The sequence below is a fragment of the Symphalangus syndactylus genome, chromosome 2, assembly GCF_028878055.3.
Source record: "Symphalangus syndactylus isolate Jambi chromosome 2, NHGRI_mSymSyn1-v2.1_pri, whole genome shotgun sequence".
NCBI lineage: Eukaryota > Metazoa > Chordata > Mammalia > Primates > Hylobatidae > Symphalangus > Symphalangus syndactylus.
In genome coordinates, this window is record NC_072424.2 from 84,250,613 (window position 1) to 84,268,806 (window position 18,194).

At 38.6% G+C, this 18,194-nt stretch overlaps 1 protein-coding gene and 1 long non-coding RNA gene across 2 annotated transcripts in view; one reads left to right on the forward strand and one right to left on the reverse strand.

Moving 5' to 3' along the window:
- The window catches only part of CRYBG1 (crystallin beta-gamma domain containing 1), a 212,056-nt gene that overhangs the window by 75,786 nt on the left and 118,076 nt on the right, over positions 1–18,194 (forward strand). The window contains exon 2 of the mRNA XM_055260353.2: positions 15,205–15,343. Within this exon, the coding sequence (XP_055116328.2) occupies positions 15,205–15,343 (139 nt within the window). The remainder of the gene's footprint in view (positions 1–15,204; positions 15,344–18,194) is intronic.
- The window catches only part of LOC129471603 (uncharacterized), a 55,298-nt gene continuing 52,110 nt past the window's right edge, over positions 15,007–18,194 (reverse strand). The window contains exon 3 of the long non-coding RNA XR_008653661.2: positions 15,007–15,326. This is a non-coding gene — a long non-coding RNA (uncharacterized lncRNA). The remainder of the gene's footprint in view (positions 15,327–18,194) is intronic.

The following is an 18,194-nucleotide window of genomic DNA, read 5'->3' on the forward strand; positions in this document are numbered from 1 at the left end:
TCCCGAATTGTTGGGACTACAGGCGCCCGCCACCTCGCCCTACTGTTTTGTATTTTTAGTAGAGACGGAGTTTCACCGTGTTAGCCAGGATGGTCTCTATCTCCTGACCTCGTGATCCGCCCGCCTTGGCCTCCCAAAGTGCTGGGATTAAGGCGTGAGCCACCGCGCTCGGCCGCAATGTCTTACTCTACTTTTCTACTTAACATTATATCACAAGCTTTGCCCCTATGACTTAAAGGATAAATGACATTCCATAATATGGATATGCAGTAATTTACTTAGTCATTACCTGAATGGGTTGAGTTGTTTGCAAATTTTGTTATCATAAATAATATTACCATAAGCATCATTGTAAATAGATCTTTGAATGCTTTGAAAATTATTTCCTTCAAATCATTTCCTAAAAGTAGAGTTATAGGGGATAGGTATAGTAGCATTTTAAGTCTCTTGATAAGTATGAATAAATTGCTTACTAAAGGACTGTAGCAATTAATATAAGCCCCCCAACCCCCGAATAGTATGTTAAACCATTGGACGTTATCAATTTTAAAATTGTATCCCGAGCCAGGTATAGTGGTGCACACCTGTAGTCCCAACTACTTGGGAGGCTGAGGCAGGAGGATTGCTTGAGGCCAGGAGTTTCAGACTGCAGTGTACTGTAATTGCACCTATGAATAGCCACTGCACTCCAGCCTAGGCAACAGAGAGACCCCTTTCTCTAAAAAAAAAAACAAATAAAATTGTATCCTATTGTTACTTTAATTTGCATATAGGGAAGTTGGGAAAATATTTTCATTAGTGCTTTATTTCTTCAAATGCTTTATTTTTTCATTTCCTTTGTTCATCTCACTGGTTTTGCTAATATTTTTATTATATATTTATATGGTTTCTTTAGCGTGGCTCTTAACTAATCATCAGGTATATTTGTTGAAAGTATTTTCTTGGCTTGTTATTGACTTTAATTTTTTAATGTATGGAAATTTTTATTTTTGCATAGTAAAACTACCAATATTTTTCTTCTTTTTTTCTTTTTCTTCTTCTTTTTTTTTAGAGATAGCATCTCACTCTGTCACCCAGGCTGCTGGAGTGCAGTGGTACAATGTTTGCTCACTGTAACCTCAAATTCCTGGGGTCAAGCAATCTTCCTGCCCCAGCCTTCTGAGTAGCTAGGACTACTGGCAAGCTCCATCACACTTAGCTGATTTTTGTTTGTTTCGTAGAAACAGGGTGTTGCTATGTTGCCCAGGCTGGTTTTGAACTCTTGGGCTCAATTGATCCTCCTGCCTTGGCCTCACAAAGTCCTAGGATTACAGGCATGAGCTACTGCACCTAGCCTTTCTTTTTTATTTCTCTCATTGCTTTTAATCTTCGGAAGTTGTGTTCCTTCCCTTCTAATATGCCATAATATGTTCCTAATCTTTATGATTTGATGTTTCTGCATTTAATTCTTTGGCCACCAGGAATTATCTTTGATATGGTGTAACTTGGCTGGGATTTAAAGGAATGGATGATATAGAGATACACAGTTCTCTTTAGCTCAGAGATTCTCTCTCAGTACTTCCTGATTTTATTTCAAGGTTTCTTAGTTCCTGAGACAGCACTTTTTTATGTTGGGACTTGTGGTGTCTTTGGAGTGCCTGGATGACTTTAAAGGGCATGTACATCTTTTTATTTATCTTTCTTCCTTCCACAGGGCTTAGTAGAGTGCTTTACTCAGAGACAGCCCATTCTACACCTCCCTGGAAGAGACTGGCACATGCCAAGCCTCATTTAAAAACTACTCTGAAGGCCAGCGTCCCTAAAAAGATCTCTTCCTCTGAGTTATTACTGATGCCAGAAATACCTATTCTTTCATCTCTGTGTTAAACATTGCCCTCTCCTCAAGCTGTCTTTTAGAATGCACATTCACGTTGGGGGTAGCATGGTGTATTAGTTTCCTGGGGTAGCTGTAACAGGTTTGCCATAAACATGGTCACTTAAAGCAACAGTTTTTTCTCTCTCACAGCCTGGGGGCTAGAAGTCCAAAATCAAAGTTTCAGCAGGACCGTGCTCCTTCTGAAGGCTCTGGGGAAGGATCCCTCGTTACTCTTCCTAGCTTCTCATGGCTGCCAGCAACCCTTGGTGTTCTCGTTGGCTTGCCACTGCGTCACTCCAGTCTCCGCCTCCATTGTCACAGGCGTGTGGCTCCGTCTATAAACAAATAGTAAATCCATATGTGTTTGCTTTCCCATAACATGCTTACATTTTAAGCAGAGAATCAAAGTTTTTGCATGGTATTTCTTCGGTTGATCAATATCTTCCTTTTTCTACTAGTAAAACAGATAAACTATTGATAGGAAAGCGAGAGGACAAAATGAATAATCCATTGGAATGATTCATGTAATGGTTTGATGCCAAATATTTTTGGTTTTCAAAAATAAATGAATTAATAGTAATTGCAGTTATGTGATTTTCTCATATTTAAAGTCTAATAACATAAACTGTAACTGTTAAATTTGGTAACAAGAGAAAAATATGGTCAGGTGCAGTGGCTCATGCCTGTAATCCCAACATTTTGGGAGGCTCAGGTGGGAGGATCACCTGACCCCAAGAGTTTGAAACCAGCCTGGGAAACATAGTGAGACCTGGTCTCAATTTACTAAAAAATGAAAAAAAAAAAAAAAAAAAAAAGAGAGAAAAATATTTTGAGTATTTCCCAAATGAGGAAAACCTCAGATTTTCTTCTTTTAAAGGAAAAAAAGGATGACAGATGGGGAAATTAATTTTGCTAATAAAATATTTTGATGCTTTTCAGTAAAAAGCAATTATCAAAGTTGGGGAAAATGCCAATAGCCTTTTTTCTGCCATTTTAAACAATGTGTGAAATAGAAAATTTTAATAAAATTTATTTATCTCCTTTTTAATTTTATGAATTTCTCATTTTTAGAAGCATTTTTATATGTCCTACCATTATTCGGTTTATAAAAAACAAGTTTGTTTCCTTTTTGAATTATTGTTAATATTCTTTAAAATTTGGTACAAAGACAATATGGAGATATTTGTAACTGAAGAATATGAATACAGGGGTTCTTTCTGTTAGATTGTGCCCAGTTTTCACTAAGTGAAAGTTTCTACCCTAGTCTTGACTGCAGAAATAAAAATCTCCTGTGAGCAGAGATTGTTGACTCATGAGTCCTCATCATTCTACCTGATGAGATAACACTCCCTAATTTAAAATACTGTTAAACAAAATAAATATTTTCTTGGGACAGAATGCTTCGTGGTTTGGTGACTCAACTCTCTCTCTGTACTGGAAGCCCCAACCAGTGGCACAAGAAAAAACTTGTTTGGTATCATCCCTGACTGAAAAAAAAAAAAAGCATTTGTTTTATAAACTCTGAGTACAGGTTATAAAGACAGAAGGTGATATGGTTCTTAGCTCCTAAAAAGCCTATGATTAAATTGAGAAACTGATACGTGTTCACAGAAAACCCAGATGAACACTTGCTAAATAGTACTAGGTGCAACTATATGAAATTGCCATATTTGACTGGTTTTGACCTACAAAAATGGTATTTCATAATGTTCAACCTCAAAGTTCAAAACCACTTACTTTCTCTCCCCTGCATTTTGCACATCCTTCAGTCCTCTGTGTCAAGAGCTGTACAAGAAGCCTGTGCTAAGCCTGGCAGTCCCAGCGCCCAGCCCAGGGAAGACATGGGGCTGGTGGCTTTCCCCTTCCAGGGCTGTGCACCTGCTGTGCTGCCTCTCTTCTTCTGCCCTCCATTCTCCCTCAGCTACATTATTTCCACATATAGAATTTTCCTTCCTTTAAAGCACATGCTCACCTTATTTGAAACACTTTCCTTTCTTCCTCTCTCTCTTTCTCTCTCTTTTTTTTTTTTTTTTTTTTTTTTTGAGACAGAGTCTCTCTCTGTCACCCAGGCTGGAGTGCAGTGGCATGATCTCGGCTCACTGCAACCTCCACCTCCCGAGTTCACGCAAGTCTTCTGCCTCAGCCTCCCAAGTAGCTGGGACTATAGGCACACACCACCATGCCCAGCTAATTTTTGTAATTTTTGGTAGAGGCAGGGTTTCACTATGTTGCCCAGGCTGATCTCAAACCCCTGATCTCAAGCGATCCACCCACCTCAGCCTCCCGAAGTGCTGGGATTACAGGTGTGAGCCACTGCACCCAGCCCCTTTCTTTTTTTCTTTCCATTCTTTGTTTCTCCTTTCATTCCATTATTAATCACTATCACTCAGTTGATGGCTGTAAAGCCTAAAAGTAAAGCTAGTGATGCATTTGTGTGAAGGAAAGGGAAAAACCATGAATCTTGATGTGAAATTAGAAATAATAATCATCAACATGTGGTAACAACAAAAGCTCTGTAAAGTCATGTTATAGCCTCTGAAAAATTCTCCACCCACCACCTCTCTCTGATGAAACTGATGTCTCTCAATAATCCCTATTCTTAAAAAGAGAATAATCTACACTTGAGAAAAATAAACACTATTTCTCACACCATTTTATTGCTTTCTAGTTCTTTTAAAAAACTAGTATTGAAACAATTCTATGATTCATAACGACGTTCTTTTCTTTTAGCTGTGGTGTAATATTTCAGCTACATGAAATTGACTTTTAGGGGCTTATGAAACACAGGATTTATTATAATCAGAGACATCTTGGAGGAAGTGAATTTTGAAATTAGCCTTGATGGAATTTGATAGCCAAAGATTACAAAGAGGAGAGCCAAAAGCATTAATAGAAAACCCAAGCAAAGACGTATAAATAATGAAGCAAGTTGTATGTATGGGAAGGGCAAACAAATCTGTCTGACCACAGCTGGAAGTCTGAGGTGGAGGGAGGGGAGAAGGAGGTTAGAGTGGTATTGGAACACCCTTAGGGTGGGAATTTGAAGCTGACATTTGGAGCTTGTGACTAGCATCTTTGCATGGACAACTTTATTTGGATAGATGGAGAGTAGGGATCCTGTGATAATCTCTTCTTCCCTCTGCTTGCCTCTGCACCTTAGAGAATTTCTATTCATGACAGCTGAGGTGATAAATATCAGTCCATCTCAGATTCAGCTTCATAGCCATTCCATTGTCTTCAGTCAGCAAAACTGTATTCCTGATGTGTTGCTAATACACAAAGATTTTTCATGAGAAATGATTTTAAATTAGAGTTCTCTTTTGAAACATTAACACCAGTTAATTGAACTAATTCATTAGGTATTTGATGACAATTCTAGCTGCTACATAAGGATGTATCTAGGAAGCCTTAAAGCAACTTTGGTCCCTTGTGGAGTTTACCCACCTGGTGCAGGTGAGTGAGAGAAGCTAAAGATATGATTCAGACAATTATGAATTATGTACTAATTACTGATCATTTTGTATCAATCATCCAACAACTAGAGGTGTTTGGAAATTGAGTACGTGGAACATGATGAAACTGACAGTTATAAAAATTAATGTAAAAAATGAACCTCCATAAGAATTATTTTGAAAAACTAAAAAATATGAAAGGAAACCCGCTCTCGTATTGAAAATGATTTTCTTAGTTTTATATTATTATCAAAAGGCATTTACGATAAGCACCATATTATGTGTAGGAATGTTTTAGAGGAATTGCAAGTAACCTTTAAAGACTCAATTCTCACTTCTAGGTTTATAAAGATTTATAGACCACCATATGAAAGAATATAATGAATAGAGCCTTGAAACCTCTGAATTATAGCTGTGAGAAAGTTGAGAGTATATGATCTATAAGAAAAGTAGGTGTTTGTCAGTTCAGAAAATACAATAAATGCTAAAAAAGTTTGATACAAGGAACAGTTACACAATTTCTCTGAAACTTTATTGCTTCTAGAAATGCCATGAAGTAATGATGATTGCTGCAGTGTAAGTGCCATCAAAGCTCAGGATTGATGAAGATAATTATTTGAGTGCCTGGAAGGATTAACTAAGGCAGGCGAGTTTTGTGCCAGGTTGTTTAGGGACCCCAGATCTTAGTTGCTGGCATGAGTTTTGGACTAGTGAGCTAAGGTGGGGCAAAGGTAAACAAAATAGGCAGATGATGCATATTAAAGATGCTATAAAGTTAACTTCAAAGTGTGTGCCATTAGCACAGACTTCTGGAAAATAATAACCAACAGACCAGTTTTGCATGTAACTATCGTGGTTAGGAGGAGGTGCTTTTGAACCAAAGCTTTATATTGACATTATTTGAAACAGTCGTAAACAGCAACAGGCTCTACAAGCAGCTGCTATCTTCATGAATCAAACCACTTTTGCGGAAAGCGCTTTGTATTCACTCAGCCAGTAAACTCTTACAGAGCATCTGTGATGTGACAGATGTTATTATATGCCGCGGCAGAAACAAAGGGACTCATACCCAGGAGCCCCTTAAAGAGATGAGATGAGAGAAAGAGCCATCAGTGATAAGTAAGCTAAAATATAACAAAATTGCCTGGAATATAGGGTGTGTAGAGGAGCTACATTTGAAAAGTTAGACTGGGTCCAGAAGGTGAAAGCACTTGAATACCAGACAATGAAGTTAGGGCTTTATTCTGTAGACAGAGCTGAACTATCTGATGGTTTTCAAACCAGACAGTACATCAGGAAGATCAATCTATTTGTAAAGTTAGAATGGGTTAAAGGCTGCAGGAGACACTCAGTAGCAGAGAATAACTGGAATCTTACTAAATTGAAGACATAATGACGTTTAGAAGTAGGATAGTAGTGGTTAGAATGCACAAGAGTAAGTGGATGTCATACTGGTGAGGTGGAAGAAACAGTTTTCATGTATTTATAACTGCCTCCCTGTCACTTCTTCCTCTAAAAGATTTACAGTAGTTTGCATCCAATTAACAATGCAAATAAATACAGATCAGAAAACTAAAAGAATGATAGTGTGATAAGAGAAACAATTACTTTACAGAAACACACGTTCACAAAGTTCTATATAATTGTTAAAATTGATTCATGATCAAGTACATGGATCTCATTGTCTAAAAGACAAGGGGTGAGAAAGAGAAAAGCTTTTCTTGGCATTTCAGAATGACAGAAATCTTTCCCTTCAGTCTCCATATAAAGGATATTAAGTAAGATGGTACCTAACATCCTTCTTGGCATCCCTGCAATAGTTCCAACCAGGAGTTCTATGTGGCTGCATCTTATAGTGTCCCTCAAAGCAAGTTCAAATGCGATGACAAGGGACCCCTTGATGAGTGATCAGAGGTGGATTGATTGGAGCAGGAGGGCTCAAAGATGACTCCTCAGAATTGCCCCTGGTACTTTAGAACTATTTCTCTACCCTTGTGCCTATAACCACATAATTTTTTTTCATTTTTAGTTTTTGTGGGTACATAGTAAGTGTATATATTTATAGAGTACATGGGATATTTTGATGCAGGCATATAATGTGTAATAATTGCATCAGGGTAAATGGAGTATCTATCACCTCAATCACTTATCCTTCCTTTGTGTTACAAACAATCCAATTATTTTCTTTTACTTATTTTTTTAATGTACAATAAATTAGTGTTGACTGTAGTCACCCTGTTGTGCTATCAAATACTAGATCTTATTCATTCTATCTAACTGTATTTTTGTATCCATTAATAGAACCACATTCTGCCAGGCTTTTTCCTCCTTGCCTGCTCCGCGGTAATATCATCAGTAGCTTTGTTTGGTGCTACAAAGGAAAACAACTGAAAATGCCCTCTTTTGCATTATTAATTTGTTATTCATGAGCTTAGTAAGATCATTAGTCTTTCTTTGGGGAGTATAGACACTATCAAAATAAAAGCTGCATTTTCTCTTCTCTGCCATTAGATGATAAGAATTTGAATTGCCTTAAAAGGAAAATTCCAGCAATCAAAAAAATCTTCTTTTGTATTTCGACAACTGAAAACAAACTTGTCCAACTTGACTGTTATAAAGAGAAGCTGAAAAAAATGCCACGATCTTCAGCTTCTCTAAATCAGAGCATGTGCAATCGCGCATGAAACACAATACTCTCGATAAACCCAAGCCTTTCCTTGAGGCACAGACCTCGGTTTCTCAGTTCTCCTGGGAATTTGCACAACAATTCTCCTGGTTGTTTGCTCCTCGGCCTTGGCTTCTCTTTGCCTGTGCCCAGAATGAAATCATTTCTTCCTCTGGGACCAATGCTAATAAAGACAAACCTTGTTGAACCTAGCCTGGTTCTGGGTGAGTTTCATGGTTCGTTTATCATGTGGAGTGATCCGAAATGATCAAAATCAACATACTAGTGGTCCTGAGATATCTTGCTTAACTTTCACAGACTCGGTAGCACCCAAAGCCTCGATTTCACAAGATAGAAGTATTAAGGCAAACATTTCTAGCCTTTGTTGGAGAGATGATTTGCATTCCACTGGTCAGATGTGAGGGGAACTTAGACATTTCTGTACCACACAGCACATTGGGAGATGGCTCCCAGCCTTCAGGCTGCCATTTTGAAAGACTTGGTGGCTCACACCTGTAATCCCGGCACTTTGGGAGGCTGAGGCCAGGAGTTCAAAACCAGCTTAGGCAACATAGCAAGACCCCGTCTTTACAAAAGCCAACAAAACAAACAAACAAACAGACAAACAAACAAAAACCATCAAAGTGCCCAGGAAGGTGAATGCAATCAGGAAGTAGAGGCTGACTGGACCGGGGAGTGTTACTTTTTACAAAAGCACCGCTAAAAAGGATGAGTAGAGGAGTGATATTCTTGTGCAACCACTAGATGGCAGAGTTTCTGCATTCTATTACTAATTGGCAACACGAAATACTTGGGTTAGTGGTGTAGCATCGTTTACATACCTATAACTTTGAGGATGCTTTGTATTTTAAAAACTCGAATGAGCATAGCAAATTGTTTTCATTTCCCCATCCAACTTGGAATTTTATGATCATGAAATTCATCTACTGAGAATTTAAAATTAGTCTCTGAGTGAGGAGTTGGGTGGGTTCTCTACTCCTAACTCTGTCAGTCATTAGCCACGTGACTTTGAACAATGAATATCTCTGGGCCTCAATGAACTCATCTGAAAAATGGTATGGTTGGGTCACTAGATTATCTGTAAGGGATCTTCCAACTCAGACATACTCCCTTCATATTCGAGCCTGATAAATATGCTAGCTCAAAGTACTGTCTATGTAATTCCTTATAAATTATTATTCAGGACATGTCAACTGACATTCATACGCATAATTACAATAGCTGATACTTATTGAGAACCTACTACATGGCAGTACTAGGCTAAGCATTTTACAGGTTTTACCTAATTTAATTCTCTTCACAATTTATCACTTCCATTTTGCAGATGAAGAAACTGAGGCTTAAAGAAGTAACTAGCTCAAGATCATATAGCTAATGACCAGGCTGGTATGACTCTGAAATCTGTGTGTATACATTGCTATATTTGATCCTTTATTCAGCTGAGAGAAATATAAATTTGAGGACAACACCACTTCTGAAGGAAAAACCCATTCTGTAAATCCAAAATTCTAGGTTTTCCAAGGGAAATAGATTGTGGGGTTTTGTTTTATCTCTGGAGATGGGAGAGATTTACATGGCTCTATCCTCACACTGTCATTAGATGCCTCTTTGTGAGCCTGGACTTGCAGTACCATGTACATGGGTAACCAGCAGGCTCAACACAGTCAGTCACATGGTTTCTGAGGAACAATGTCTCTTCAAATCTGCAGTAAAGTGACTGAACCAGGTAATCACCAGGGACTTTTTCAGGTCTCGCATTATCTGATGGTATGTGTCCGTAATCTAATACAGGGTCTAATGTTAGCAGGAAAGAGGTTGCTCAGTAAATGGTTGCTCTCTACCATTTAGCAGTTGCAGTAAAGAAACACTATGCACACTATTAGTGCCATTTGTTAGTGAATTAAGTTTTCTCCTTCCTTTGTGGCCGCGAAACTTATGCACTTTACAACCAATGCCTTAATTCAGAAGAGTTGTTCTAGTATCTGGTGTCTTAGGTTCCCTTGAGGAAATAATTCAATTCAATGCGGGTGGAAGCACCTTTTGGTAACTTTGAAATCACAACTCTGAGGCTCAGTTGAACACAGTAGTAATTCTTTGGATAGACAACAGATGGCAGTACAGCATCAGTTTGTAACTTATAAACTATAGTTAAACTTTTATGCTACATTTTATTATTTTGGATGTACATTACTGTAAAACAAGAATTATTAAAAAACTTATTTAACTTGCCTTATATTAGGCTACACATATTTAAATGCTTAAGGAACAACTTGGTGGAGTAGATCAACATTAGGAAAACTTGAACTAGATTTATCAGGGCCACTTTCAAGGCTTTTGGAGAGGCCCTAGCACTGTCAATCTTGAGAAAGTAGAGATTCTCTTTTCTTTTTATTAAAGAGGCCCACCCCTGCCCCCTTCTTATATAAGCTTTAGGTCTCACAATTCTGAGATTTGTCTGAGAATAGCCATGTGGCTCTTTTAACTTGGGAAAGGGAAAACAGTCTTGCCATTATTAATTTTGCCACCAACTTAGTCTCCAGGGAGAGGGCCGATCTGGTTTTTTAAAGTAAGCCAAATAAAAAGGAAACATAATTGAATGAATTGGCAAATGTTCCACTTACTTCTGAGTAAAATCAAGTACCATACTTAACACTGAAACTTTCACTCTGGCAGTATAATATCTGTGCTAAAAAGAAAAGGGAAGTACAAAGGAGTATAATTAGCAAGTTAATAAATTATCCTCTGCTAAGACTGCAGACCAATATGATAGCATTTGGCGGTTGTTTTATGTTATTTACCCAAGAGGTTATTGTCGTTAATAAATAACCAGTTGTGGCTATTCACAAAGGAAACTGTGCTTCCATTGGCACATAAATTTCTCATCAGGGAGCCAAGCTTAGCCTCTGTTATGACCACCTACACCCCACTCATCAGGAGTACAACTAAAATTAACCCTTTAGGTACAAAAATACTAGAAAGAATGAATAAGACCCAGTATTTGATGGCACAACAGGGTGACGATAGTGATAATAATGTAATTGTACATTTAAAAATAACTAAAAGAATATAATTGGATTGTTTGTAACACAAAAGATAAATGCTTGAGGGGATGGATGCCCCATTCTTGATGATGTGATTATTATACTTTGAATGCTTGTTCCTCATGTACCTCATAAATATATATATACCTACTATGTACCCACAAAAATTAAAATAATAATAATGAAAACATTACCCTTTGGAAAAGAAAAGTTAACAAACTTTCCAATTGGTCTTTCCTGTTGCAAACATTTATTAAGGTTGGCTTTTAGGCTAGAGAGACTTATCTGTGTGTAGTTCCAGAGGTAACCATTATTTGGAATTGAAAATATTTCTGCACATTCGATAAGCCCCTAAGTCTACTAAACCTTAATATCCTTGAGGGCAGGGAGTGGAATTGTTCACCTTTGTGTGCTTTGATATATGACATATCATGGAAGATCTAGAAAATGCTGAAAGAATGAATGCTAGATAGTGTTACAAAGTTGCTTTAGGTCTTAGAGACCTCTTGGCACAATTTCAAGTGTATTATTTCTGTGTAATACATTGTAAAGGTTGTGTTTCAGGAGACAAACTTGTCCAGTAAGCTTGCTAGGAGTAGAAGGCCTGTGACTGACTCTAGAGAGGAAGTAGAACATGCTTCTGGGACTGCCTGAGTTTCCGGGGCTGGGTGAGAAGCTGCCCTGAAGCAGAGTTCTGTTTGCGAAGCCCTCTCAGCCCACACATCCCGTGACCTTGCCTCACCTCCAACCAAGTCCTGGAGCAAATTGTGAAATCATGGCGTCCACGGCCAGGTGCACAGCAGCACTGTCTGGATCTGGGTCACGAGGAAAGAGAATTTAGCCAACACCCCTTGATTCTCCTCCTCTCAAAGGGAAGCAGAGGTTGTTGGGTATACCACACACACTCAGCAGTTCCTGTTTTAGAATGATGGTGAAGCAAGGGCCTTCCCTGGAACTGTCTGTGATAGTCCTCACCTCCTCTAGCCACTGAAAAACTAAGCCTTCCCCCAGGGCCATGTGTACCCTCCCATCTGGGAGATCATGACCCCAAGTATAGAGAACTAACTCTTGGATAGCACACTGTGTTGACTTAGTTTATCCCCCAAATCAGGAGAGCAGGCAGGTTCACAGGGTTCAACATGCTACAAGGCCCAAATTATGAAAGTTTCTACTCTGATAGCTCAAATTCCATCTTAAATATGTGTCATCTCTACTTCTCCCAGTGTAGCAAGTGTGGGGAACATATTTCAAGACAAAGCTAGGGAGAGGATAGAATGCATATCGACATCCATTTCTACCCTCTCCCTTCTCCTTTTTTCCTAATTGAACCTCAGCTTCTTCAGGTGCGTAATTTCTGCACAGTAGTGTCCTTCAGGTCTCAGCCTCAAAGGGTTGGGTCCGGTGATCGGTTTAGTGCAAGTATGAAAAGAAGCCTGCTAGGTGGCTTCTAGAGGAGATTTCCCCCACTTCTAAGCAAGTTATACAGGAAGGAATTATCATACCTCTATGTGACAGCTAGAAATCTAGCAGTGACTAAATTCAGCAGCAAAGGAATACACTGGTTAAACCAACTCAATCTACCCCTTTTGTTTTATATGTGATAATATATTTTGTTTTTTATCAGGCTTCTGTGAGTTGGACTGTTATTTGCAGGCAAAAGGATCCTATGTTTTAAGCAGGGATTGTATCACAAGCAAAATACATACAAAAGGCTACTCTTACCAGCTTTTAATTAGATAACACATAAGTAGGAAGAAGAGATAGGTCTTTTTTGGAGTGTCCGCCTCCGACAATACAAAGCTTAGGAAGCACACGTAGATTGCTTTTATCTCTGTTGTCACTTGGAGTCAGTCAATGGGCACATATGTTTTTCCAAAAAGGAAAAATATTAAGGGGAGCAGACTGCCTAACATTTGTGGTTGACTTTTTACAATCTGTAAGTCCAATCTATGGCCACATCACCCTGAATCTTGTCTGATGTCAGAAGCTAAGCAGGGTCAGGCCTGGTTAGTACTTGAATGGCTGACAATGTGTAAGTCCGCAGCAGTTGGAATAAGCTTTCAAGTCCTAGGAGTCTTCTCGTGTTTGCTACTTCTTTGGCATATTTGTGAGCAGAAGGACAAGGTGAACACTAACTTAGGGTCACTGGAACAATTAATAAAAGTAGGCCTTGATGTAAGACACATTCATGGTAAGACGATGACAGCATTTCAACTTTAAGGTATTTTTCGGTTGTTACTTAAATTCTCCTGAGCTATACGTGTTTCTCTTTCCCTTCAAAAATGCTGTATTTAAATTCCTAAGAAGATATTAGCCTCACAGGTAGAAATGTATTTTTATATGTGTTTATATATGGCATAATATATTGTCTTTACTATACGCAAGTATTACTTTCATAGTATGAAACTAAAGGAAAAAGAAGAAATATATTGCTGATAATGTACCTTTACATTTTATATAATGCAAACAATAATAGCTTTTTAAAAAAATATGTACAGGGGCCAAGGACAGTGGCTCACGCCTGTAATCCCGGCACTTTGGGAGGCTGAGGCAGGTGGCTCACTTTAGGTCAGGAGTTCGAGATTAGCCTGGCTAACATGGTGAAACCCTGTCTCCACTAAAAATACAAAAAAATTAGCTGGGTGTGGTGGCACATGCCTGTAATCCCAGCTGCTGAGGCAGGAGCATCACTTGAACCCGGGAGGTGCAGGTTGCGGTGAGCTGAGATCATGCCACTGCACTCTAGCCTGGCGACAGAGCAAGACTCTGTCTCAAAAAAAAAAAAAAAAAGTACGCAAAGTGTTAACACTTTGCTCTATTCCTCTTTATTTCCTTGCAACATTGTAGAAATCCCACAAAAGCTTCCATTTCTTTTGTGAAATGCTGAGGTCTTGCATTTTTAGTTCTCTTTCTACTTTACTGGCATTCTTCATTCAAAGCTCTCATTCTGCTCTGGCATCTTTATTCCTGTGCTTACAAAATCTACCAAACCTTGGATCAGGTATGATGCTCAACTGCAGACAACAAAGAACGCCCAAGTCAAAATGTCTTGAAGAATAGGACATTTATTATCTAACACAACAAGAACTCCAGAGATAGGTAATTCTGCTTCTCATTTCAAGAAATCAAGAGATAGGTATTTCCACTCTGCTTTTTCCTCAATCTAGTCTCCTTAGGCTAATCCTGCACATGGTCCCAAGATGTTCTATCATATTCATCACATGCAGGCATACACTGGCCTGCAGGAAAGGGAAACTTTTTCTTCTTGTGGAAGACCTTTTCCCCCATTCCTTCAGCAGACGCCTCTCACATCTCACTGGTCAGGACTGGGCCAGAGAAGTAGGGCAAAGTATGAATATTTTAGAGGGTCAGAGAGACATCAATCAATGTGGTAATATCAGCAAGACAGTTAGGTATGGCCATTTGCCTAAATCAATTACTGGTGAGGGGAACTGGACACCAGGATTAGAGCAATCCTGACTGACTACTGGGGCTGGAAGCAGCTTTCTCTGAGGCATGTGGAGGATGAATCGCTGAACAAATTTAGGATGATTAGCAAAGGCAGTATGTATGAGGGAGGTGGGAGGACAGTGAAGGGTTGGATAAAGGAAATGGCTTTGGGGTAGGCAACCATCAGAGTCTGTAAAACATTCTTTCTGCCTTTATTAGTTTCCATTCCTTTTGAATCTGATAAATATTATAATCCTAGGAACAGTTCCCATTTCCTGGCATAGTCTAGATTGTTTCGGTAACTGGGATTCAGTTCCCACTTTATTTCCAGTGTTCAGGAAACTTACAAATTTCTTTTTGTTATTTCTTAAAAGCCATGACATAGAACAACCAAGAAATTGGAAAATGAAGTTGGATTACTTTCATGCCAAAATCTGTCTGTCTATCTAGTTTCTGTCTACCTCTGTCTACCTCTAATTTGTTTTCTGCATCGGATTTAAAAGAATTCAGTTAGGCACAGGGTGAAGTCATCCAGGTTTATTTATAAATGTGCTATGAGAGTACCAAATTATCTACAACGCTGTGTAGGTTTTGAAGAATGATTCATTATTTGGGCTGACTGGAAATATATTAATACATGGAGAAACATGCCTTTGGGTTTCTTGAGATTTTGGCATTGTTCATAGCGTATTGACATGACTGTGTTTCCATTCTTTGCAGAGCTTTGGATGTAGTAGATGGAAAACATGTGGTTCGAGACTCCCAGGAATTTCCACTGCACTGTGGGGAATCCCAGTTCTTCCACACCACCAGTGAGGCACTTGGTTCCTTACTTCTAGAGTCTGGAATATTTAAAAAGGTAATGTTTCATTTCTAATGTTTGACTCCCAAGAATAAACCCTTTAAAGAGTTAAAGCACTGTAAGATAGCCTGGCTAAGAAACACATACTTAAAAGTAATGGTATATATTATATATCATACATTATATATATCATATGTAATATGTTATATAATACGTATTCTGTAATTTTCTATATAATTATTATATTTAACAATATAACAATATAATTTATTATATAATCTGTTTTTATATAATTATTATATATCATACATAATATTATATATCAAAGCACCATGATAATAAAGAATGAGCTTGGCCAGGCCTGGTGGCTCACGCCTGTAATCCCAGCACTTTGGGAGGCAGAGGTAGGTGGATCACTTGAGGTCAGGAGTTTGAGACAAGCCTGACCAACATGATGAAACCCAGACTCTACTAAAAAAAAAAAAAAAGTACAAAATTTAGCCGGGTGTGGTGACAGGCACCTGTAATCCCATGTATTCAGGAGGCTGAGGCGGGAGAATCACTTAAACCCATGGAGGTTGTGGTGAGCTGAGATCATGCCACTGCACTCCAGCCTGAGTGACAGAGTGAAACTGTCTCAAAAAAAAAAAAAAAAAAAGAATGAGCTTAATAAATGAACTTGACTCTTTGCTTTTTGCTGCCTTCAGGTGTCTTCCTCCTCGTAGGTGCCTTTGCCCACCCTTTTTTCTTTTATACAAACTGGGCTTTAACTCGAAGGCATACAGATTAATATGATGTCAATATTTGGAATTAATTGTTCTTTCCTGTAAAAAGCACTTATGCTTTTTTCTACTGTAAGGCATTTTCAGTTGTTTTATCAATAGTTACTTCTTAATATCTAGATGCTTGTACAGAAAGTTCTGACTTAATTATATTGCCTTAAAAGAAAAGTTTTCTCCAAGGTGGGAGATAGAGAAATGTACTTGTGTTAACTACATTCCTTCACTTGTGGAAAGATATTACTCATGCACTTACTTGTCTGCAGGATGGGAAAGTAGAATGTCTTTAGTCACAGGGTGAGTGAGAGCTAGTTTAGCTGCCAGGCCTGAAGGTTGTATAATACATTTTTTGTTATAACTTATTATAAGATCAATGAGGGTTAATAGTGAAATATATTTGTCATGAAAGAAATGCTCTCCTCCATCCCAAAAGACATTTGCTTTAGTAACACCATATATTAACAGTTTAAAAAATTACTTAGCATGAGATAGAAAGAGTTCTGGAGATTGGCTGCACAACAATGTGAATGTACTTAAACTATTGTTAAGTGTAGTTAATATATTGATCTGCATAGTTCTGTATAGTTAAAAATGGTTAAGATGGTAGATTTCATTATGTGTATTTTACCACAATTAAAAAATGTTAAGGCTTACTTAGTGATGAAAAGCAGTAAAAAGGACATGAAGAGATGATTAGCTTATATTTTATATTTCATTAGAACATGACAAAAGTAGGTAGTGAAATTCAATACAGAATGCTTTGTAACTCAAAATAGCATAATATCAATAAGGGTACCAGAAATATAAAACATTTTATAAGATATTGAATCTCAAAACCAAATTTAAATTTAAAAAATTAAGTAAACTGGCTTACTATATTTTATACTTACTTTCAAATTGGTTTCACATTTTATTCTTTTCTCTTTATAAGAAATAATTTATAACTGGGGGAAAAAAAAAACAACCCTGATAAACCCAGTCATTGGCCCTAGCCAGAGTTTCAAGTTGTTTCCTATATTTGTCCTTCAGTAAGTATGCCTTTTATAATATAAAACAAAAATAATTATTTGAGCATAATGCAATTACATATCCTATAATGTTTGCTGAAGTCCAGGAAACAATTCGTGGCAGTGTTCAGAACTGAGGCAAAAAATAAGTTCCTTGAGGTAAGTGGCAAGGAAGGGTCTGCTGTGGCCTCCTCTGTTGCAAAAAGCTCTGGGCATTGGGCTGCCCACAGGAGCAGCCCCAAGGCCAAGCCAAAAAGGTCAAGGAAGGAAGGAGGCCAGTTGGTATACCTGGGAGAGGCAGAGGCTTGAAGCCACAGATTAACTGGGATCCCAGTGTAGGGATGGAGCCAGAGCAGGGAGAAGAAGGGCAGGAACTTGAGAGAGCAAGGAGAGGCAGAGTGTGGTTCAGGCGACACTGTCTCTAAGTGTCACTGGAATGGGGTCAGCCAGGCGCTGTCTCTACTCTCTACTCACTGTACCACACCCTCCACCTCAGAGAGGCTCAAAATCTCTACAACAGAATAATTGGCTCTGGGATCCACTTACCATCTGCCTGTTGTCTCCCTCTCTCCCCGTCTCCATCACCCCTTCTCCCCTCTCTCTTTTCACCCTTGCTCTCTTGGGCCCTGGCTGTCTTAATCTTTCTCACTCTGTGTATCATACCAGGGCTGGGAGGAGGCAAGAGGCAGTACAACAGCCTTTCTCTTCCCCACTGATGTGTTTTCAACTCTGTCTCTTGAGATCATGGCTGAGAGATTTACTGAACCGTTAGCTCAGAAGCGCAAGACCCCACCTACCCACCCACACACACACCCCACTACCACCTCCCCGGCCAATATGACTGGGAAACAAATGTTGACTCCATTTAGATTCTGGGTAGTTTATATTGGCAGTGAGTTCTAGGGTGCCAGGGGCACCTCCCATACATTCCAAATTACCCTTCTGTTAATCCACTCTCCCCAGTGAGCCCGAGCATTTCCTGCAAGATTCAGCAGATTTGCTGAGGGAATTATATCAAGGACCACCAATGACCTTCTTTCTCAGGCAGAATAAATTATATCTATTTATTCAAACTAACACTCACATTTTTAATTTGTATTATAGCTAAGCAATTTACATTTT